Source organism: Penicillium odoratum, assembly GCF_028828045.1.
Source record: "Penicillium odoratum strain IBT 22623 chromosome Unknown utg000001l_segment0_segment0, whole genome shotgun sequence".
In the NCBI taxonomy this organism is placed as follows: domain Eukaryota; kingdom Fungi; phylum Ascomycota; class Eurotiomycetes; order Eurotiales; family Aspergillaceae; genus Penicillium; species Penicillium odoratum.
The window spans coordinates 3517599-3540595 of record NW_026643143.1 but is presented as its reverse complement, the minus strand read 5'-3'; the positions used below and the strand labels follow the sequence as shown (position 1 = coordinate 3540595).

At 48.9% G+C, this 22997-nt stretch overlaps 9 protein-coding genes across 9 annotated transcripts; 4 read left to right on the top strand and 5 right to left on the bottom strand.

The window, feature by feature from the left end:
- Positions 1-258: 258 nt before the first annotated feature.
- N7520_001344 (glycoside hydrolase family 64 protein) lies at positions 259-1509 on the bottom strand (the record flags this gene model as incomplete). The annotated part of the gene is made up of 1 exon (XM_057135279.1): positions 259-1509. One exon carries the CDS (start codon positions 1507-1509, stop codon positions 259-261), a length of 1251 nt encoding a protein of 416 aa, XP_057001215.1.
- A 2514-nt stretch (positions 1510-4023) lies between these two features.
- N7520_001343 (uncharacterized protein) lies at positions 4024-5405 on the top strand (the record flags this gene model as incomplete). The annotated part of the gene is made up of 2 exons (XM_057135278.1): positions 4024-4077; positions 4161-5405. The coding sequence occupies 2 exons, from the start codon at positions 4024-4026 to the stop codon at positions 5403-5405; spliced, it is 1299 nt and encodes a 432-aa protein (XP_057001214.1).
- A 729-nt stretch (positions 5406-6134) lies between these two features.
- N7520_001342 (uncharacterized protein) lies at positions 6135-7295 on the top strand (the record flags this gene model as incomplete). Its single annotated transcript, XM_057135277.1, has 1 exon — positions 6135-7295. The coding sequence occupies one exon, from the start codon at positions 6135-6137 to the stop codon at positions 7293-7295; it is 1161 nt and encodes a 386-aa protein (XP_057001213.1).
- A 1663-nt stretch (positions 7296-8958) lies between these two features.
- On the bottom strand, positions 8959-10210 carry N7520_001341 (uncharacterized protein; the record flags this gene model as incomplete). The annotated part of the gene is made up of 3 exons (XM_057135276.1): positions 9701-10210; positions 9086-9653; positions 8959-8977 (listed from the first exon to the last, which is right to left on the bottom strand). The coding sequence occupies exons 1-3, from the start codon at positions 10119-10121 to the stop codon at positions 8959-8961; spliced, it is 1008 nt and encodes a 335-aa protein (XP_057001212.1). The 5' UTR covers positions 10122-10210.
- Positions 10211-10737: 527 nt separating this feature from the next.
- admB (uncharacterized protein) lies at positions 10738-15280 on the top strand (the record flags this gene model as incomplete). The annotated part of the gene is made up of 4 exons (XM_057135275.1): positions 10738-10785; positions 10840-12494; positions 12855-12884; positions 12916-15280. The coding sequence occupies 4 exons, from the start codon at positions 10738-10740 to the stop codon at positions 15278-15280; spliced, it is 4098 nt and encodes a 1365-aa protein (XP_057001211.1).
- A 546-nt stretch (positions 15281-15826) lies between these two features.
- cdc31 (putative cell division control protein Cdc31) lies at positions 15827-16750 on the bottom strand (the record flags this gene model as incomplete). Its single annotated transcript, XM_057135274.1, has 2 exons — positions 15827-16339; positions 16475-16750. The coding sequence occupies 2 exons, from the start codon at positions 16748-16750 to the stop codon at positions 15827-15829; spliced, it is 789 nt and encodes a 262-aa protein (XP_057001210.1).
- A 623-nt stretch (positions 16751-17373) lies between these two features.
- Positions 17374-18072, bottom strand: N7520_001338 (uncharacterized protein; the record flags this gene model as incomplete). Its single annotated transcript, XM_057135273.1, has 1 exon — positions 17374-18072. One exon carries the CDS (start codon positions 18070-18072, stop codon positions 17374-17376), a length of 699 nt encoding a protein of 232 aa, XP_057001209.1.
- A 744-nt stretch (positions 18073-18816) lies between these two features.
- Positions 18817-20421, bottom strand: N7520_001337 (ssDNA-dependent ATPase MGS1; the record flags this gene model as incomplete). The annotated part of the gene is made up of 1 exon (XM_057135272.1): positions 18817-20421. One exon carries the CDS (start codon positions 20419-20421, stop codon positions 18817-18819), a length of 1605 nt encoding a protein of 534 aa, XP_057001208.1.
- A 589-nt stretch (positions 20422-21010) lies between these two features.
- Positions 21011-22845, top strand: N7520_001336 (kynurenine--oxoglutarate transaminase; the record flags this gene model as incomplete). The annotated part of the gene is made up of 8 exons (XM_057135271.1): positions 21011-21183; positions 21243-21311; positions 21382-21466; positions 21520-21625; positions 21687-21759; positions 21814-21971; positions 22021-22505; positions 22558-22845. 8 exons carry the CDS (start codon positions 21011-21013, stop codon positions 22843-22845), a joined length of 1437 nt encoding a protein of 478 aa, XP_057001207.1.
- Positions 22846-22997: the final 152 nt, after the last annotated feature.

Sequence of the window (22997 nt, the reverse complement as noted above, 5' to 3'; positions counted from 1 at the left end):
TTGTATGCCTAATTTGGATTTATTTTGTATATACTCGATATGGTATTTTATTACAGTAACTAATATAATCAAGAACTTCATTAATACAGTAGTTCAAAGATCGTCTGCAAAATTTATAAATATTGAATCGTATTTACTAAGTCGAGAGTTGAACAATCTGTAAAAGATCGAGACAAAGTCCTGGAGAGATAAATGTCATGTACAGAGCATATTCTGCCTATTTGACACGCTGAATATTTGATAAAGTGTCAACCTCAATCAAGAGTCACTGTTACTGCAGGACAGCCTGCGCACAAGCTTCTTCAGACCTCCAAACACACTCTGTTTCTGGTTTACCTGTGAAGGAATGGTAGTAGCCGTATGGTTGATAGATTTCTGGGTCGAATTGCTGCTAAGACCACCAACAGTAACAGTCAACAGCTTGGGGCTGCCATCAGACACACTCCCTGATTGATCCACTCCACCAGACGGACCCACATCATCATAAGGGAAAGCATAACCCCTGCCATCGAGAGCAGTTTGATGACAGATACGCGCGTAGTGATTGGTGATAGAATTCGAGTAGTAATCGGCCACGACTTCGCCATCTGGCTGATTTGTATCGATCAGCAAAGTAGATCTGTTAAACGCAGCAGCCAACCGGGCAGTGATGGCATCCTTAATACTATTTCCGGACACGGCAAAGGTACCGGAACTGTTGCTGAAGATAGCTGCGGAGGTAGGCTTAGTATAAGAGATGCTGTCGGATGAGAAATTCAGTGTGTTGTTGGAGACGGTTGCCGTAAGACTACCTGCAGAAGCCTGAGTGTCGACCGTCAAAGTGTCGCTTGTGTATTTGGACCAAACTTGTTCCACATAGGAATCGTAATAGGTGCTGAATAGGCTGCTTGACAGTGTTATACCGGTGTTGGGTGAGACGGCCCGTAGATTTGCCCCCCCAGTGGTTACTATCAGTTGGTCCCAGCCTGCTCCATCGGAGTTATGCTGAGTTTTCAGCGCTGTGCATATTGTGTCGAGTGCACCTGATGGCAGGCCCTTGACAGTCTGGACCACACCCGACGTATTCTCCAATGCCAGAGCGATAGGTAAACAGAAGAAGTCCACCATACTTATGTTGACGAAGAGTTCCGCGCTATTCCAGGTGAACTCGCAAAAATCCCAGTAAATGTTGTAATTTGGGTCAGATGGATTGGAAGACGAGGGTTCCACAAGTGCCGGACCAGGATTCAAATAAAAGGTGAGTTGCGCATTGAGGGAGAACCACAGCCGGGCACCAGCTAAATGCGGAATCGTCACAGTCTTCGAATTGCCGGATCCACCGAGTGGAATGGCACAATTTTGGGCCAAGGCTGTGATGGTAGACGATGGCGATGTTGGATAATAGGCTGTCTGGCCGTCGGCCTGCAAGAGGAAAAGGGCATTGTTATTGTCAATGGCCAATCCAGTGATATAGGCATAAACCGTATCAGAGCCAGTGTTGTTGACCAAGGCGAAATTCAAGGTCGACATTTTGCATATAGGTGCGGGGTTGTGGCCGAAGCAATTGAATGAGCGGGTCAAAGTAAACACTGAAATGTTTAGATGAACCAGTGAGAGGACAAGGCCCACAGGGCTGCAGCAGATCCCTCAAAGTTGAGGAGCAAGTGTCAATGCCGCGAAGGACCCATAAATATATCCTTCCCGACTTGGCACAGGGAACAGCGTTTCCTGGAATAAGATTTAGTAGGGCAGACTGATAAGACCGGGTGACGCACCATTGCAACCACTTTAATAATGCCGCGGAGGGGTAAACTCAATAAGTCAGAAAGCTTATTGGATGATTCGAGTCATGGTCTAACATGTGGAGTGCATGTGTCGATCTTTGCTGGGAAGGGACGAGGCGCCGGGACTTCCAGCGGGCGAATCCTCTTTAAAGACGCCCGCCGCCACCACCACGCGATCATTCCAGGCGCGCAGATGATCTTGAGTGGGTATTTCACCACGGGGAGACATCATGGCTGAAGAATGCATAATGCGGGGGTTCCTGGGTGGAGTAACATTCTGGAAGGTGTCGACTTTCATTGGAGGCCTCTGATGGCTCCATGAAACCTTTTGTTCGCTCGATTTTCTTCATGGGAGAGTCTCGGGGGCAATGACGACTTTATCTGCCAAGACTAAATATTCAAATGCAACATGGGAATGCTGCTTATGATTATACTTGCGCCTATTCTACATCTGCATGATCACTGGTGATGTTCTAGACAATTTTTCCCACGCCAAGCTGTAGATAGAGTATGTAGAGGTCTGGGGGAAACTCCGAGTAAGTATCGTTCTTCCTGTTGTTAAGGGATGTAGTTTCACGCTTGATTTGGTTGAAAGGCAACCATCGTAAGCCACATTTGTAGGCAGCTTGCACGGTTTCTTGACAAATCCTGATGAACAGGTCTCCGTGCGTAGTGTTACCGGTTTGTGCATCCTAATCTTGGTCATGCTCACGCCGCTCACAGCTACATACTCTCAGCAGCAGTCCCAATCAGCGATGAAGCGTTGGTAGTGCCATGCACCTTGTTGTTGTGGTCACCATATGACCGAATGTGTATTGGAAGCGGCCCTAGGCGCCATTAATAACATTAGACGCTTATCACTTTCAAACATCCAGATGTCGGATCACAAGTGATATAAGGCACCTGTCAAGAGAGCCTGATGGGCTTCATTGTGTAGGTTCGCGCTCTATATCGGTTGCAGCGCTCCGAGGTGACATGCAAATCAACTCGAGGCGTGCAAGTCCACTTGCGAGGGTTCAAATACCCAGGTGGTTAAATACCCAGGTGGTTAAATACCCAGGTGGTTCAACTTTTCTGCGTCCACAAACAATATGAGGTACTTAAAGTAATATATTTATGTCGCGATTTGTTTATTGGACTTAGCGATATATAATAGTCAGTGACCGATGCAACTAGGAAGCACTGAGCTCCCATAGCTGAAACTAATATGGAGTCAGCACATGATCTGGGAGCAATACCTATGGGAAAAAAAAAAATAAAAAGGCCTGTGATTATCTTGCTTGATTTGCCAACCCATGCATTTGGGAAACAAGGGCTGCATGGCGTCCTGTATATTAGCATGGCCATGTGCGTTTGAACCCTGCGCTAAATTCCAGGTTTTGGTGTTCTTGAGAAAGATGGGCGGTTGTATGGTGTAGAGGGAGGCAGGGGAAAAATCAATTTACCTAGAGATTTGTCAGGTATTCACTGCACCTTATCCCGTCAATGCGACTCAATGGTATTTGGTATAGATCTGGGATTCAGGCGAGTACTTCTCAGTAGTACGTTGTCTAACAATTTGAAGCACTTGGGACTCTGCGGCCCAGAATCCCAGAATTCCTGTGAGTTACCGAAGGTGACAATGATTTGGAATGATCCTTGGAGTGTTGTCTTTCTTGCCCAGGCCCCACAGAATACTCCGTATAACGATCGGCCTGATTAATTTGAATTTGCACAGCCATACTGTATTCAGATTTTCCAGCCTTGAATGAACTAGTGTCAGTGTAATTAAACCAGAAAGATGTGTGGGAGATAAGGTGAATCTCTCTGTAAGGGCGCTGATCACCCTTACTGCCCACTCGTGCAGCGCCCACGATCCCCAATGATGAGCCGCTAGAGTAAGACAAAGTCTCGAATAACAAACCCTTGAACTCCACTACGGATCTCCAGTGGATAAAAAAACACGATCTTACTCGGGGTGAGACTGTGGGGACGTGCGCAAGACTGACACGCAAGCCCTCAGACAAGATCGTCACCGACCTTTGAGGCGGATCCATACGCTCGGCTCCACTAGTTATCGTTGTCTTACTGGTCACTTCCTGGTTAATAATAGTAATAACAGCCACTGGATACAATCGGTTGGTATTCCCACTTGTGCCTAGAATTAATTACTTGTCGCTTTGTGTTCCCCCAGCCCTCTGCTTTTTTGGATCCTTTTCCTCTCCCCTGACGAAATCTGGAGAATCTCATGTCTTCCGATATTTAGGGCCCGTTGCCCATCATGTACATTCCACAGAAAAGATCGATCGATCACAAGAACAGCATCTTCATTATCGTAAGTTTGTGCCAAGTTTCCGCCGACATCCGTTATGTCGGTCGCTTTCCTCGCTTGCCCACTGACTGAACTGGAAATTCCAGGTTTTTGTTGTAGTTGTTTTCGTTCTCGCTCTATGCGCGCTCAGCTTTTTCCTGGCTCGCTACCTTCGTCAAAAACACTATGAGCCGAGGTATATACCAGGGAAATACTTCAAACGCAAATGGCAACAATGGCACCCTGGTAGCGCCTCTTATGGCCAGGTCCCAAATCAAAACGCCGCCAATGGAGAGCAGAACACCTCATACCAAGGTGCGGGGGCTACTCATCCAGAAATGACGACTACCGCCGGTGTGCAGCGCGAGACGTCGATTCGATCCATCATCACCTTACCAGCCTACTCACCGAGTCCCAAGCCGACCGAGCAAATCATCGGACGGGAAGGAGAGCGCGAAGGTATGGATATGGTGGTGGAATTCCCCGAGACAACAGAAGCGCAAGAGGCTCGACGGGAGGAGCACATGGAGTCATTGTACCAGATCCGTCTCCAACGTCGCCAAGAGCTAGCCGATCGGGAGGCCCGACGTCGCGAGCGACGCTCAGCACGAGCTCGCGGCGATTCAGTCCGTCTCGCAGAATTAGCCGCCGAATCCCGGGCTCGCACCAACCAACGTCACCAAGCAAGTACCAGCAGCACGTCGCTCAATGCAGCCACCGTCATCGCCGAACAGCAAGCCCGTGAGCGAGAACGACGTATCTCCAGCGTGAGCTACGCTTCAATCGGCCATGTTCGCCATGATGGATCCCGTCTACGAGCCGATTCCCATGAATCCGACCTTCACCCGCTTCTCGAAAATGCCGCTGGGCACTCATCGTCCCCATCATTGACGGACCAGCCTCCCAGCCTGCGCTCCCGCGGCCAGTCGTTAGCATCATCAATCACGACCACTGAAACGGGCGGAACCGATAGCGATCCACTTATCCTGGGTCCAACCTCAACACGCGGCTCCAGTCGTCCTGTCTCCCAAGTAGAAGATGGAGACCTTGGAGCCTTCAACATCCCCCCACCTGAATATGAGCACCTCGACTGGGGCGATGCGCCCGCATACGAAAGCCCAACTCGAGAACGCGACGACGAGCCTCGTCAGCTATCATCCGTTTTAAGTCCCCTTCCATCCATCCATGTCGATATCGCCAGCCCCATCGCAAACTCACCTTCAACCCCGACTGAACCTCATCATTCGGAGTCAGAAAACGAGCAGGAAACCACCCCCAGGGGTCCGACGCGGACCACTGTTGTTTCAGAAATTGAAACTGGATCCACCCCGGAACATACCCCTGTCTCATGATGAGACATTCTCGGCATGCATCACTGGATATTTCCCCACGCACTTAATGAATACGATTCACGACCTGTACTAGCATTTACCTACCATATTTGGCGATTATATCCGTTTTACCTTCGGCCGGCAAGGCGTTTGTGGTTACTGCGCTGACGGCTTTGGTTTTTAATCTTTTGTCATTTTCTTCTCTTCCAGTGGTACCTTGCGATGATTTGACAAGCATTCGCATTGGGTGTTCATTTGTCAACACATAGCCAAACACCTCGCCCTTAGATAGTCAATGATATGTAACATTCTTCAAGCCTATGGTCGATCTCAGATTTGATGATTCATTTGACCCCCTACACAACCAATCTAGGTGTAGCAGAGAGAATCAGTAGACTATACAAGCGGGTATAATGTAGGGTAAAAAAGTGGGTTTTGTTGTCATTTACACAGTCTAAGCAATAAGGTGAACCTTATTAAGTGGAAGGTGGAGTATTCAGTGTTGGAATATTGGTGGAGATGACACTTGTATCTTCTCTAGATCTGATGGTTGCCTAAAAACGTTTAGCTTGTGCTTGATTGTGATTACCCAATAAGGCATAGCGTACATCGAGGTGGTTACCTAACATGGGTTAGCGTCTCCATCAATACCATAGGTCCAACAAATGTATAAATGGTCATCTTCGGTCATTTAACGTTTGGGTCCGATCTTTTCTTTTCTTCCTCGGTGACGCCCGAATCTCAGCTGTGATGGCAGAATTTGCTGAGGACGATGCAATCCCCAGCGGCTGGCGCACCCGACAACCGGGCTTTACCATCTGGGCGCTTCTATCCGTCGTTCGAGTCTCGTTTGTCGGCTTCTGCTACAGCATCTACTACATTCCGGCCTCATTACGTCAGAGTCCAACATGGTCATATCGGCAAGCAGTACGGTCGCGACTGTTGAAAGTTGCCTTTGGCATCATCGCCGAGCTCGGTTTCACACAATCTCTCAGCATGGAGGCGGGCGATCTCGGTGATCGGTGGGTTATTATGGAACCAGCTCCAGGAGAATCATACCCCCGTGCTTTCGCAAGTGAGACTGTCAAACCGGAGAGTATAGGTGCGACCTGGTACCCCGATGCTCCGCCAAAGAAACCCGATCCCGACGACCATGGTTTGATCGTGCTATCTTTTCACTCGAGTTCTTTTCTATGGCTAGATGGACGACCGGGTGATTCTGCAGACACTGCAAACATGCTCAACAGCAAACTAGGCCCCGGAACGCGGTCTCTGTGGGTACAATATCGTCTTGCAGGTGGAAAAAACCCGACCCCGTACCCAGGACCTATGCAAGACGCGGTGACCGCGTATCTCTACCTCGTGAAGGATATGGGAATCTCCCCATCCCGCATAATTGTAGCAGGTGACTCTTCTGGCGCAACAATAGCGGTAGCTCTTCTGCGCTACCTCGTTTCCAACGACAATCTCGATCCCGAGCTCAATGAGCTGCCACAACCTAAAGCATGCATGATATTTTCACCGTCAGTCGAATACAGCTTCGAGGGGGACTCGCACGCCTTTCACACACATCGAAATCAGAAGACCGACTATTGTGATGGACATATGGCCGCCTGGGGTGCACGGGCATTTGCACCGCCAGCGACCGTTCGATTAGACAGCCCGTATTTATCTCCAGCGCTCCATCCATTCGCGACCCCGGTGCCTATCTTCGCTCAAGCTGGAGGTGCCGAGGTACTCTGTGACAGTGTCAGAGGGTTCACGGATGGAATGCGTGCTATCCCGAGCAATCGCATTGAATATTTAGAGACTCCAGATGTGCCACACGATATTTATGGTACTGGGAAACTACTCGGGTGGCAAAAGGAACAAGAGGAGATCATCGATGCCGCCGCCAGATTCGCTCTGTGATCTTATTTGCAGAATAGTTGACGTAACGTGATATGATATGTACTTTAGCTTATACTCAGACTTGAGCCTATCGGGCATCCCTTTGGTCCATCAATAATTAAATTCGACTGTTAAAATATCATATCTGTTTCAATATCTGAACTGTCAGTTTGCTTCGAAGTTGAAAATTTTCATCAGTATCATCTAACTAGTCCCAAGGTCATCGCATCATAGCACAGCCTCCTGAAATTCCCAACTTGGAAGTATCCACTTCAAACCCGGCCCCAGGGAGTCCTTTATGCAGACGGTGGTTTTCTATCAATCTCTTAAGCCATATAGCACAGTTCCGCCATTCCAGTGCCTTGAAGTCAGATTGATAACCCGTCAAGGGAGTCTCAATACCCATGATCTATTGTGGATCTTTCGCCGCACCGCACTCAAAGCAATAAAGAGACACAACGGCACGTATGCCGCACCAAGAGGACGGTCGCGGGATGCCAGGTCAGCCCCCTCAATAATTTGCTGGACGGATAAATCCGATTCCTGAGCCAGTAAGGTATAAGGTGGATCAAGCGCACGAAGAAGAGAATCCAAAAGGAGAGCCAGAGAGGATACCATGGTATAGGCCGCTTGGTACCGGGGACTGGTGGACGATTGGCAGGTAAGATGAAAAGCAGCCATTCCGGTAAATTTGCATCTCCTGCGCATCAGTCCTTAGCTGCAAATATGCGGAGGTCATCTGAGGGATGTTTCGATGCGGGCTGCGTATATACTTTAGGAATAACGCGAGTGAGAATAATGTTGTAGTTGATCTGGGGATACTGCTGTGTTCTAGAGGAACTTTGGTGAAGGAGACTTGCTATTTGGTCCCAAAAGCGTTTCCCCATGCAAATACGAGGATCTCGTATGCCCTCCAAAATCTATAAATGAATTAGAGCTCTGCCAGAGTTATTCTCAGAAAATCCTTCGGCTCCCTTGAACATTCATTCCTACCTGCTGTAAGAATCCTATCTCACTATGGAATGAAATCTCATGTTGAGTTGTGTCAAGAGTCAAGACACAGGGCCCGAACATCTGTCCAACATACCATACCAGTCTAACGGCTGCTTCTGAAGGTGGGGATTGGCAGATCCCTAGATCAAACGGCCTGGTCATCTCATAATGGACTGGTTACAAAGGTTGCTCACCGGCAAGAGTCGAGAGGAAATCGCCGAAGAAAACAAGAAAAAGCGGTTTGGTAGAGCTCACGACAAAAGATTACGAGCCCGAGAACGAGAATTGAGACTTGCGCAAGATGGAGGGGCAGTAGAGAATGCGAGATTGGTTTTCGGTCCCTTGGGTGAAACTTATGATTATCGAACGCGTGGAAAGAGACCTAAAGTGCCTGGAGTGCATTCTAGCTTTATTTCTAGGCAATGATATACAGATGTGATCCATCGCCAGACAAAAGTATTTAATATTGAGCCCACATGCAATGAATGATGTCTGTAGGCCTCAGAGTATGTTCAGCTTTCCAGAACTGGATTGCCTTCGTATGCTTCGATTCTGGATGAAGTATATGAGCTCCTGGAGGGCCGTTAATAGGAGTCCTGTCAGAACCAGCGCAATCATGACGATTATGCCCCTTGGATATAGTTCGGATGATTCGTCTTGGCGAAATATCTGTGTGCCAGCCATAAGGCCACTAGTGGCCGTCATGACAACTGATGGAATTTAGATTCATGTTAGCCATGGAGAATATCAAAGAAGAACATACACATTCTAGGCCGTATTAGTAGCTGACACAATTGTGATTGAGAAGTTCAACTTACGCCACCCTGATACTTCGTTCCTCGGGACTCTGACTATTCATCTGGATCCATGCATTATGAACTGGATGATACCCCACCGCCAGACCATTCACGGCCGTCCAAAGTCCGAGTTTGCTCCATCGGTCAACATGCGGCTGCACGACTCGGAGAACGACAAGTGCGACCAGATAACATGATATGGCAATCATGACTGTGAAGCCACGTTTCTTCGTTCTGTCACTCAGCCAAGCAAAGAAGAGTACAACTGGTAGAGTCGACAAATATCCAATCGCAGCCAAAGCGTTAGCCTGAAGACGTGAAAAGCCTAGAGACATGATTATGCTGGGCGTATAAGTTGTCAGAGGACACCATGTAGCGAAAACACAGGCTGTTGCAAGGAAATGCGGCCATTTGTACACATTTGTCAAAGTACTCCAGACGACCTCGAGAGGTATTCGAGATGTATTATTCATAGTTCGAGTCTCTGAGGAGTCAAGTTTTTCAATCACCAATTCTTTTTCATACTTAACTCTATCTGGGAGAAGAAGCATTAGCAGTAGAGAGACAGTCACCGACCAAATACCCTCCACTGTAAATAAATCAGCCGAGTTTCATTGACAAGGATAGAATTCTCACCCAAGAAGATCCACTGCCATCCTGAAATTCCACATTTACCATCCAGTCTCAATAATCCCGCTCCTAGCAATGGCGAGATGGCGGTTCCACCAAACATCCCAAAGAAGAAGATAGCGATGCGCTTGGTGATCTCATCTCTCGTGTACCATGTTGATAAAGTAAACATAGCCCCAGGGATATACCCTGCCTCTGCAAGTCCCAAAATAGCTCTTGTCAAAAGGAAGCCGGTTCTGTTTCGGATGAAGACTTGCATAGCGGCAATCACACCGAATACAAATATCTGGCCTCCAATCCACCAACGGGGACCAATCTGCCTTGTAATTAATATCATTATAGTTCTTGAATGTCGGGTTATTAAATGGCTTGCCTTGTGTAGGACGAGATTTGACGGAATCTCAAGTACAATCACTCCGATGTACATTAGTTGATTGCCTAGATTAATTGTGGTTTGGTCCACCGAGATGGCGGATGCTAGCCCCCCTGTCAAGGCGCTGGAGATATTGGTCCGATCTAATTGATAGGTTGCAAAGCCAATGAGAAGAATTGGAAGTACTTGGAAGTCGGCGCTTTTTCTTACTATCAGTTTAGCTGTTTGTAGGTCATAAAGACAACTTACATTCTTCGCAATTGGACTGCGCTTTTCTTGGTGCAATGCCCTTTATTAAGGCAAGGAAGATTTACCTCTAGATTTTCCCACATGATAAAAGTGATTGTCAAGTGAATTCTATCTGATCTGGTTTTGTGATCCTCAGGGACCTTGGGGGCTAATGACGAGAACCTTAGGAGTGAGCACTAAATTCTTATGGTCACAGTACTTATCCGGGTATTTTAAAAGTAGGTAATAAGCAAATTTGAAAGTCAGAAAGACCTCAAGACTAATAAAAAATGTTGTCTGTTAATGTCCTTGACAGATCTCAGCCACACTTGCCACACTAGCCACACCCGATCGGAGAAGCTCACCAGCAATTCTACACCTTCATGGATCTTCAGATTCAACCCAACGATAAGAAAGCCTAGTTCATCCACATGGAGATGATATGGCTACAATCCCGACGCGCAATGACCGTCGAATCATCCTCCACCTGGTGAGTAGCCCCATGCATTTTGATTCATCCGCCCCTAATTTCTAACATACCCAGGATTATGACTGCTTTTACGCTTCAGTGTTCGAGGTGGAACAACCAGCCTTGAAGTCCTTACCTTTAGCTGTGCAACAAAAGCAAATTATCGTGACATGTAATTACGAAGCCCGAAGACGAGGACTACGCAAGCTACAGCTCATCAAAGACGCGAAGCGAACGTGTCCTGACGTGATAATCGTTCTAGGCGAAGACCTGACCAGGTTTCGCGATGCATCCAAGGATCTTTATCTTTTCATTCGCGGCTTCATATGGGGCGGACGAGTGGAGAGGCTGGGGTTCGATGAGCTTTCTCTGGATGTTACTGAGATGGTTGACTATAATGTCAACCTTTTGAATCCGAATGATCTGGCTGCTTCATTTTTCCACCTGGATTCCAAGGACCCGACTGTTGGGTTTGCCTACGACGCGACAAAGGTTTCGGGCTTGACTATTCCTGTGGCGACAGAGAAGACCTCTTTTTCTACATGTGATACATCATCACTAGAAATGAAGTTGGCGGTCGGATCGCATCTGCTCAAGTATCTCAGGGATCGGATGGAACATGATAAGGGCTTCACGGCTACAGGAGGAGTGTCCACATCCAAGCTGCTGGCAAAATTAGTGGGAAGTGTCCACAAACCTAATAATCAGACCACTCTACTTCCACCATACTCAACCTCTAAAGAAGGTACTGAGAGCAACGTGACCCAGTTCCTGGATAGTTATGAGATCCGCAAAATCCCCGGCATCGGATCGCGACTTGCGCAGAAACTGAGAGCCCGTGTCTCAGGAGAGAGCGCGAGCGAGGATGAAATTACGGTCCGAGATGTCCGTCTATACCCTGGAATGGGTCCTGCCATGTTGGAGAAAACGCTGGGGGGACCTGGTGCCGCCCGAGGAATTGGGATGCGCATGTGGGGGATTCTACACGGTGTCGACAATGGTGAAGTCCTCGAGGCCCGAGATTTACCCACTCAGATCAGTATCGAGGACTCCTACGGCCGTGGTCGATTTGATACTGTCGAAAATGTGCGTCGTGAGCTCGTAGTCCTGACTAAGAGTTTGATCCGACGCATGAGAACGGATCTATTGGACAGCGAAGGAAGCCCACGGTGGCTAGCCCACCCTCGAACCTTACGTCTATCTACTCGGCCTCGCAATGCTCCCGAGACTGACGGTGTGCGAACATACAATGCCAATCGTATTTCCAGGTCATGTCCACTCCCGACGTTTATCTTCAATCTGGATGAGAACCTCGATGGACTGGCTGAACGACTTGTTCAAGAGAGTCTTCTGAGCATGTTTCGGAAATTGAATCCTGAAAAGTCGGGGTGGGACTTGAGTTTGATGAATGTGGCTGTGACGAACCTGGTGGAGAGTGCGGGGGATCAAAAGCAAAGTAGTGGGCGAGACATACAAAAAATGTTCCGACAGCAAGAAACGGTTCTCAGGGATTGGAATGTACCCGTGGATACAATGTCTTGCGCCACTGACACTGCCACTTTCCCTGTTCCTGGTTCGGAGATACCGGGGACAGATGATAATGACAATGACGATGATAATGATAGCATTGAATGGGACAAGGAAGAAGAAGAGGATGAGAACGGATTCAGTATTCAGTGTGAGATTTGTTCAGCAGCGATTCCCCATTTTGCACAATTAGCACATAGACTGTACCACGAGATAGATTGATGATACTTGTAGTATTTTCTTGATCAGGCAAACATATTCTTTTTACCTCTTCGGTACTCTATGTAACAAGACGCTCAGATTGCCAAGATTCCGTTCTTGGCGCCAATACTACGGTAGGCTGAGTAGGCTGAGTCGAATGAATTTGGGGTCTTTCATCTTTCATCATTCATTAAAATTCTCTTCACTTGAATCCATTTATCTCCTTCACTACATCTCCTTGTTTGATTGAAGGGTGGGGATTGGTGGACCCTTAATGACCCTGCGTTTCCCGGAGACCCTGAAACTCAATCTGCTTCTCTGTTTTGCATCAACAATGAGGTTTCCTGTGCTGTCGCTTTTAGGCGCAGTCTCCCTAATTTCACCAGTCACAGGTAAGTAAACTTCTCCTTCTCTTAAATCTAGAGTTCCTATACTGACACTTCTTCCAGCGAGATCTCAAGCCTCAGAAGCGATCCGCCAGATCACGCCGATCGATAACCCGGTCATCCGCACCCCTGCACACCAAATACACCACCTTTCACACTTCGACCTAACCCTCGAACTACATCGCGACGGGACGCGTATAAAGCTAGAGCTAGAGCCAAACCACGATATTCTCGCCGACGATGCTTTCGTGCAATATATCAACACCGACGGTTCGTTGACGGATGGTGAGCCCATCCAACGACATGAACACAAGGTCTTCCGCGGTCGCGCACTAGTGGGCTCGGGGAAGGGCCGATGGACACCATCAGGCTGGGCCAGAGTGACGGTCCTGAGGGATGGTGAGGATCCATTGTTCGAAGGCGCGTTCAGCATCGGACACGACAAACACCATATTGAGCTGCAGTCGACCTACTCTGCCAAAAAACGGCCAATCGACGCGAGTATCGAACATCGGGACCGGGACTATATGGTTGTTTACCGCGACTCCGATATGATTCGAATGCAGCCAGATCACCCAGACCTGAGGCGGTCTCTGCCTGCGTCGCCTGGCTGTGGAGCGGACAAGTTGGACTACAATGCCGACTTGACTAATTCCTTATTTCCCTTTGGAGCTGGAGAGGACAATGGCCACTGGGGGGTCACATCTTTGAATTCGCTGTTTGGTCTGGGTAAGCGGAATGATGTCGGTGGAATCTCAGGCAACACGGGCGGCGTCAACTTGAAATCCACGATTGGAGATACATCTGGGTGTCCGAAGACGAAGAAAGTAGCGCTGATTGGAGTCGCTACGGATTGCAAAATGACCGACTACTTTTCTGACAACACCACTGTTACTGCCATGGTTGCTGCGAAAAACTACGTTATCAACATCGTGAATACCGCCTCTAGCCTCTACGAAGAATCTTTCAACGTGTCGATCGGTCTGCGCAATCTGACCATTAACAAGGAATCGTGTCCGACCTCAAATAACGATGCCACCCCATGGAATGTTGACTGCGCGAGTGGCAATCTCACCTGGAGACTGAACGAGTTCTCGAAATGGCGGGCGGATAATCAGGACGACAACGCATACTGGACGCTTATGACGGGCTGTGCAACTGGCTCAGAAGTTGGTGTTTCCTGGATGGGCCAGCTGTGCACCTCCGACTTGACCAGTGATGGCTCTAGCTCCGTCTCTGGAACCAATGTCGTGGTTGGCAATGCAGGCAGCACGTGGCAAATCTTTTCCCATGAAAGTGGTCACACATTTGGAGCAGTTCACGACTGCGACTCTGACACATGTGCTCAAGGCCTAGAGGACTCGTCCCAGTGCTGCCCGCTAACGTCGTCAACGTGCAACGCCAATGCCCAATATATCATGAATCCCTACGCGTCGTCAAGCATGACCAATTTCTCCGAGTGTACGATTGGCAACATCTGTTCCGCCATCGGCCGCAACAGCATCAAGTCCACCTGTCTAACCGATAACCGCGGCGTAGTGACCATCACCGGCAGCCAATGCGGAAACGGCATCGTCGAGGCAGGCGAAGAGTGCGATTGCGGAGGCACAGAAGCCTGCGGTGACAATGCCTGCTGTGATGCGACAACCTGCAAGTTCAAGTCTGGCGCTGTCTGTGACGACTCCAACGACAACTGTTGCTCCAGCTGTCAATATTCCTCATCAGGCACCGTCTGCCGCGCCAGTACAGGCGTCTGTGACATTGCCGAAACATGTACCGGCAATTCCAGCGCCTGTCCAAGCGACGAATATAAGAAAGATGGAACCTCCTGCGGTTCCTCAGGACAGGGCCTTGCCTGCGCAAGTGGCCAGTGTACCAGCCGCGACTACCAATGCCGCTCTGTACTCGGTAGTGTGCTCAGCAGCAACGACTCCTGGGCTTGCGGAAACACCAATGCCCCATCTTGCATGATTGTCTGCGGTGCCCCATCCATCGCCGCAGAATACGGCTCCTCAACTTGCATCGAGATGAACCAGAACTATCTCGACGGCACACCATGTGACTCCGGTGGCTACTGCAGCAATGGCCAATGCAAGGGCTCATCCGTAAAGGGATGGATAGACGAACATAAGCCCATAGTCATTGGTGTCTGCGTTGGAGTTGGGTGCTTGATCCTTCTTGCTCTGCTGTACTGCGTCACCAGCTGGTGTCGTGGAGCTAGCGCCCGTCGACGAATGGCTAAGAACCCTCCACCGCGATACGTTGGTCCGCCACCAGGATACGCCGGCCCTCCTCCAGGATATACTGGTTCTCAACCTGGAATGCGTGGACCTCCTGCTCCGAATCAGTGGGCTCCTAATGCGTATCAGAATGTTCCTCCACCACGTACGCAATACGGTTGATAATTGCCTTGCCATTAGCTCATTATTGCATTCAAGTCTAACGGCTTTGTTTTACGATTTTAGCATTTGGGAGGGATCTGGTTGAATATTGGCATTGCTTTGGTGGGCCTGGGTTTGGGCGTTTCTGATGAGTTCATTTACGATTGGGCATGGCTTTAGTTCCTATGTGGTTTCATGTGAATATGTCAACTTATCTTCATTAGACATTTAAGTCAAGTCTATTTCAAATCTTCAATGGGTCCTCAGAGTCTTTAGTAATACGCAGAACATGTTTGAAGCACCATGTCATCTTGGAGTATCAAGTGGGTTTCCGATCCATTACTGAATCAATCAGTCAGAGAGACAACACATGAGCATTGATACTACATTGGAAGAGTTGGAAAGCAAGGCAAGAAACTGACAGAATCGACCTCAATCAATACAAACCAACCTAGTAGAATCGCAGCACAGAAAAGGACCATCTTGCCAACCAATCGATTGATTCAATTCAATAAAAAACAAGTCAAACCCAACACCAATCAAAAAGAAACCCATGCAATCAGTATATCACTGCCAACAAATCCCCACAAATGCCTCCCTAGTCACACCACCAACCCCCTCAAGATCGAACTCTTCGATCATAGCCCTGAGCTCCTCCTCCTCAAGCCCCGTCTCCCCAAGCTCCCTTGCAACACGTCTTAAATCCTCTAAATCAATAAAGCCCTTCTGCCCCTCATCGAACAGCTCAAACGCACGCAGAATCTCATCACGCGGATCACGCTCCAAAATCTTCAGCGCAGTCACAGCCTGGAACGACGAAAGCGGCATAAGAAGATTGGAAGGGTGTTGAGGATTCCCACCCTTGGAAACCTGACTCCCCGGAGCATTATTATTCTGACCTTGTTGTTGCTGGACTTGTGGACGCGGAACACCGTAGGTCGTGAGGAGGGAAATGAGTTCTTGTTTTGTGAGAGTAAAGCCTAAGGCTCGGAAAGCGACGCGGAGTTCATGGTAATCGAGGTGGCGATCGCGGTCGAGGTCGAAGAGGGTAAACTTTGATATTGAGATTGACATGTTAGACTGTATCGTGTAGATGGATGTAGGCCTGGAACTGTAATTTCTCTACTGTACACCCTGTACTCGCCGGAGGCGTAATCGCAGATACATTGTAGAGGTGAGAGAGGGGAAATATAGTGCAATGGATGGTGGTCTTACAGCTTCGTTGATCTCTTCACGCTGCTCCTCTGTTAATCGGTTTAACGGGTTCGCATCCTGTGCGGGTCCGTGGCTTTGCGCAGCTGGGGTATTTGCTGCTTGCTGGTTTTGTTTGGAGCCCTCGGGAGCTCCAAAATCAGCAGGTGCGGTGGCGCCTAGGCCGCGGTGTCGGGAGAACGATGAGGCGCTGAAGGGCATGGCGTTCGCGTTGACAGAGCGGTCCGGGATTTTGGCACCGGCGTACGAGCGTGACGCGAACGGTTGGCCGGAGGCCATGGTGGGTGGTGATTTAGGCTCGATGTGGAGAGGCCTGGAATGTAGCAATAAGTTGGGGTTGGTCGAGTTGGGAGATGGGTAGATCGGGTGGAGCTGTGTTTGGGCGGTGGAGAGGAATCTTTGGACGCGCTGGCACGCGGGCGGAATGGTGGAACGTGGAGAGGAATTAGGCTCATTTTAGACCACTTCTTATCATCACCTTCTTTTTCGTGGAGAAATGAAAATTTGATGCCGTAAGAAGAGATTTTACTTCATTCAATTGCAACCCGAAAGCTGAAGCTAAAGGAAAACTATAGCAACTGGACGGAGTACAGTCAAAAACAGTAAACAAACCACAGACACGTGAACGCCAGCATTGAGTTTCTCGATATGCATGAGAAATTTTTACAAGCTAATCACCCGGTGGTTATTTGAGCGTAAAAATAATAATAGCCAAAAGCAACGAAAGTTTTCCACCGAGTCCTTGCTTTCCATCTTCGGCTTCATCAGTAGCCTCTTCTTTCTGACAACACAATTTGGTCTTCGTGTTGATGTAGTTGCCTAATCTACCGCTTCCCGAAGTTGGGTTGATTCCAGTGCTTATACCCCTCGTTGGCATGATGACCATGGTATTTATATGTCGGTCACAGTCGACTTGGACTTCGATTGAAGCCAGCGTCAGAGTAGGTTCCGTCAATGGAGCCCATGAGTTCCCACGAGCCGGGTTGCAAAATCTCAAGAACTTCATCCACATATGGGTTCGCCGGGGAGCTCGTCATATGATCGGAGGAGTTGCCTGTGAAGGTCGTCTGGTCTCTGCGAATGCACTTGCGGTTGTTTGCAAGGCAGGGCGGACAAGGAGTTGATGGCCCACATTTCTTTTTGCTTCGATAGCAAGACAGACATGCACCACCGAATTGTTTCAAATGTCGAATATCCTCCTTTTGCTGATCTAGTTCCACTCGGGAACGAAATCTCTTTTCCCGGTAACCGTGTGGATTTTTTGGATCCTCCAAGACAAAGTCATAACACGTCGTTGGCGATGCAGATCTTCTGTCAAGCAAAGGAGGCGACTGATGATGGACAGATGCGGAGCTATCTGACGAAGCCTTAGTCAAAGGAGCCGTCCATGTAGTCTTCATGGAAGCTTCGTGCTGATTGCCATACAAAGGATTTGGTTGCAACGTAGATTGGGGTTGAACAACCAGGCGCTTGCCTGGAGTTGAGGGATCGAGGCTATGAAAACGGCCATAGCCATTTGGCTGCGGTACATCTTGTAAACAGCCGGGCGTGAAGCTGTATACAGTTTCGTTTGGATCGAAGGCGGGCAGTTGAGGGGACATTTGTAGAGGGCCAGGACTGGGCTGTGACGAGCCATGTCAGCCAAGATCAACCACTGAAGTCCCCTTCAGGTGCATTTAGAATATGTCTTGCATGGGGTTTGTGATGAGGTCTTGAGAGGACAACAACGTACAGGATTCATGGTGCCCGCGAAGATAATCCTGGAATCCGGATAATACTCCGGGGACATCGGGCGTGGAGAGTGGGCATACTCGGATGCTCCACCACTGTGCGCCATGGTACTTTGACACACTGAGATACTTGATAAACGAAAGTAGACACTGCTACCCAGGTGAGGGTGAGGGGAAAAGAAAGAGTGAAGGTGGGCAAGCTACCAACTTAAGTTGAGGCCCCAAAAGAGTGACAGGTGAAGCATGAAGACTTTGCCACAGATGGACTGATTTCCTCTTATTCAATATGAGGCAGGAACGAAAGCTTATGTAACGAGGTGTGAGGGCAGAGCCGCTTCCCATTCGGGCATCGCGTGAATCTGAGCGAAGTCAAGTCACGCGTATGAACATGTCATTGGTCAGTTCAAAACTTGGAATACTCTGATCATGAGTCTAGATCCAGTGGGTGGTGCAGAATCCACGGGTGACTTGCACTGACTTTGCGGAGTTGATAATCTAGACGCCGGGAAGATTTGGCGTGCATGCTGTGTATCATACCTAGTAGGTAGAATACCAGGTAGGATACCAGATAGGATACCAGGTTTGAAGGCAGATACGTTGTCGTTTGCAACTTTCTCAATTGCCCCTGCGCGTGGTACTGTACAAAGCTGGATCTCGTTGTGTACCAAGATCCAAATCCTCCAGAAATTTACGGCCGAGAATCTCCTCTGGGAGGTAGTCTTGTTCAACCTTGCCATCCACATAATTTGGATTATACTTATACTCCTTGCCATACCCTAGTTCCTTCATCAACTTGGTCGGTGCATTCCTGAGATGAATAGGAATAGGCAGGCCTGCAATGCCAGGTTCATCCAAAGCGGCAAAGGCGTTGGCCAGTCCACGATATGCCCGTGTGCTCTTTTTCGACAACGCCATGGCGACAGTTGCATGAGCCAAATTGATTCTTGCTTCGGGGAGTCCGATTTTCTCTACAGCAGAGTGTGTGGAGATTGCTAGTGTGAGCATACTATTGTCTGCTAGGCCAATATCCTCGGAAGCGACGGCAATCAATCGTCGAGCAATGTATAGAGGATCTTCACCGGACTGGATCATGCGCGCCAGGTAGTATAGGGCCGCATCTGGATCGCTGCCTCGAAGAGATTTGTGAAAAGCAGAGATTGTATCATAATGCTGGTCACCGGCACGATCATACACTAAGGTTTTGGTCAAAGACTGTTTGAGATCATCTGTGGTGATACCCGGTCTTTTGGAAAGATCCATTGCCAATTCCAGGAGATTGAGCGAGGTCCGAGCATCCCCATCCGCGAATCGGGCTAGATATCGAATCAACTCGTCATCAACCAACTCCGATGGGTTGTAGTTCGGCCCTTCTACTCTCAAAGCACGTTGAAGAATAGAGACGATGTCCTCATCGGTGAGTTTTGCTAAGGTAAATGTTCTGCATCTGGAGAGCAGGGCATTTTGGACTTTGAAGGATGGATTTTCGGTAGTAGCACCGATCAAAGTCACTTGGCCACTCTCCACGGGACCAAGGAAGACGTCTTGTTGTGATTTGGAGAATCGATGGATCTCGTCGCAGAAAATGATGGTCTTTCTGCCCGTGAGACCAAGCTCGCTCCGGGCTTCAGCGAAGATCTTTTTGCACTCGGCAACTCCACTGCTGGTACTGTTTATTTCCACAAATCGACTGCCGACCATAGATGCGATCACTCGCGCAATGGTTGTCTTGCCTGTGCCGGCGCTTCCCCAAAGAATCATGCTCGGGACCCGGTCTTGTTCGATAAGCCCACGGAGTACCCCGGAAGAACCGACTAGTTCTTGGCCGCAGACTTCGTCAAGTTTCTTGGGGCGCATCCGTTCTGCAAGCGGAGCTGCTCTTTGGAAAGCATTGACTTTTGGACGTTTGGCCTGCGGCTCCACCTGATCTCCATTGGGTTCCTTTGCACCATTCTCTCGTGTTGGAGTGTCTTGTGTGAACGATCGCTTGCCGTTTGGGCGTGGAGTGGGTATACTGCGAGATGGAGATTCTTTTGGGATACTGGATTGGGAGGCTTTGCGTGCGGACGAAGGTTGGAATATACTCGGGACGGCTCTCTGAGAGGCGGATAGCTCGACTGGGGACGAAGACGGTTCTTCAACGAAACTCTGACAGCCGGAATCAAGATGATCGTTAATCTTCAACTGAGCGACAGATTTCTGACAGATAGGACAGGAAACCATGGCTCCTGACTTTGACAACCACAACCACGAATGACTAGATTGAGCACGAAAGCTTACATTTGTTTAAATGCGGAGACGCGTCGCGATAAGGCTTATGTAAAGCTTCTTATCAGGATGAACCGGTGATGCCTTAATGCCTGGATTGACCAGGATTCACTTGTGCGGTCAAAAATGCCAGCCAATGATTATGGTAGGATAAGGTCAATTGGCCTACACTATCGATGTATCACATTGTTTCACTGTGGGTTTCCAGTTCTCTGCCACAAAACTGGGAATTTGATCACGATCATATGGTTAGCACGCACGTAAGCAACGGGTCTATATGACGTGATTCAAGGAATCCGGCGACCTGTAAACATTGTAAAATAAACAAAAACCAGTCGGGACGATTCCTGTAATTGTGCTTTGTCCTATAGAGCGATTGGATATACGGGGTAGTTGTTGCTGTATCACCAACTTCGATAAGCCTTATACTCCGGGAGGTCACCGAGGCGGGAACCCCAAGCACGCCATTGGCCATTGGCGCTGGATGACTCCCACTCCGCAGGTACCACACTTATTTGATACTGACAGCCACCCTCTTCCCCTCATGATTGCTGGTCACGCCTCTCTTTCCATCTTCGCCCGATCTACCTCTCGACTGTCTCGCCCTACTATCTACCCCGGCCTTCCTGGATTCGTACGAACAATGTCGGCAACAGCTCCGCGGCCCGATCCCTTTCGCCCCGCAAAGAGAGTAGCGGGGCAACGACAGGATGTTTGGTATGGATTACACGAAGCTGATAGCATTGGGCATGGGTCTCTTAACATCGGATCTTTAGGTCTATTGTCAATGAAGCAGCCGCTGCATCGCCTGTCCAGCCGATCGTGAACATGGGCCAGGGATTTTTGTGAGTACCAGGATCTTTGAGCGCTATATCGCCTCAATTGTTAGAGACTAATGAATATATTTCTATGAAGTGGCTACAACCCTCCGAAGTTCGCGATTGATGCTGCAAAGGAAGCTCTCGACCGGGTGGAATGCAATCAATACTCTCCGACCAAGGTACATGGGTCAACGCGAACAATTGGGTCAGGATCCAGGCTCACAGCACATAGGGTCGCCCTCGTCTCAAGAAGGCCATTGCGGATGCGTATTCGCCTTTCTTCGGCAGAACCCTGAACCCAGAAACCGAGGTCGCAATTACGACTGGAGCCAACGAGGGTGAGCTTCAACGATGGTAGAAATACTTAGTACAACAACTGACAGGGCTCCACTCTACCAGGAATGTTGAGCGCCTTCATGGGATTCATTGAGCCCGGTGATGAAGTAATTGTTTTCGAGCCATTTTTCGACCAGTGAGTATTGGCCCCTCCTTGGGTGCTGCACGCCATGCTCAATGCCATCTGCAGGTACATTAGCAACATCGAGATGCCCGGTGGTACTATCCGCTATGTTCCGCTCCACCCTCCCAAGGATGGCGCTACCAGGACATCCTCAGCTTCTGAGTGGGCTATCGATTTTGAGGAGCTGGAAAACACCATCAATTCTAAGACCAGAATGATTGTCAGTGCCCCCTAACGCATCAAGAGAAATGCAAATGCTAACTATCTCTACAGGTTCTCAACTCACCGTAAGAACTTCGATATCGCAATATATGTCTATCGCTAATTATATCAGTCACAATCCCGTTGGCAAGGTGTTTTCACGAGAGGAGCTCCAGCGCATTGGTGACCTCTGTGTGAAATACAACCTGATCATCCTGTCCGACGAGGTCTACGACCGCCTCTTTTATGTCCCCTTCACCAGAATTGCAACCCTTTCCCCCGAGCTGTACGAGCGCACCATAACCGTGGGCTCTGCTGGCAAAGCCTTCTATGCCACCGGTTGGCGTGTAGGATATCTCATCGGACCCGAGCATTTGATCAAGTATGTGGCTGGTGCACACACCCGCATTTGTTACAGCAGTGTCTCTCCTCTCCAGGAAGCAGTTGCTGCTGCTTTTGAGGAAGCCGACAAGGTGGGATTTTGGGATGAGAGTCGGAATGAGATGAAGCAGAAAATGGACCGATTCTGTGAGATCTTTGACGAGTTGGGCATTCCGGTATGTGGACTTCGATTCCTAGCCGACGATATTTTGCTAATATTGTGATTAGTACTCGGAACCAGAAGGCGGATACTTCGTCTTGGCCAACATGTCCTCTGTCAAGCTCCCCGCAGACTACCCATTCCCACCGCATGTGGCCAACCGCCCCCGTGACTTCAAGCTTTGCTGGTTCTTGATCCACGAAGTTGGGGTTGCTGCGATCCCGCCCACGGAGTTCTATACTGATGCTAACACGCACATTGCTGAGGACTATCTCCGATTTGCCGTGTGTAAGAACGATGATGTTCTTGAGAGTGCCAAGGAGAGACTACGTGGTCTGAAGAAGTATATCCAGTGAGCATGTTACTACACAACTATGTACTCGTATATGGGTATGAATAAGTAGGAACTTGAATCTACTGGAATTAAAATGTTAACTCTAATATCATGCACTACAAGCTTCGCCTAGATAATATCTACGTCATCTACTCTAGAGTGCTTTTTTAATCG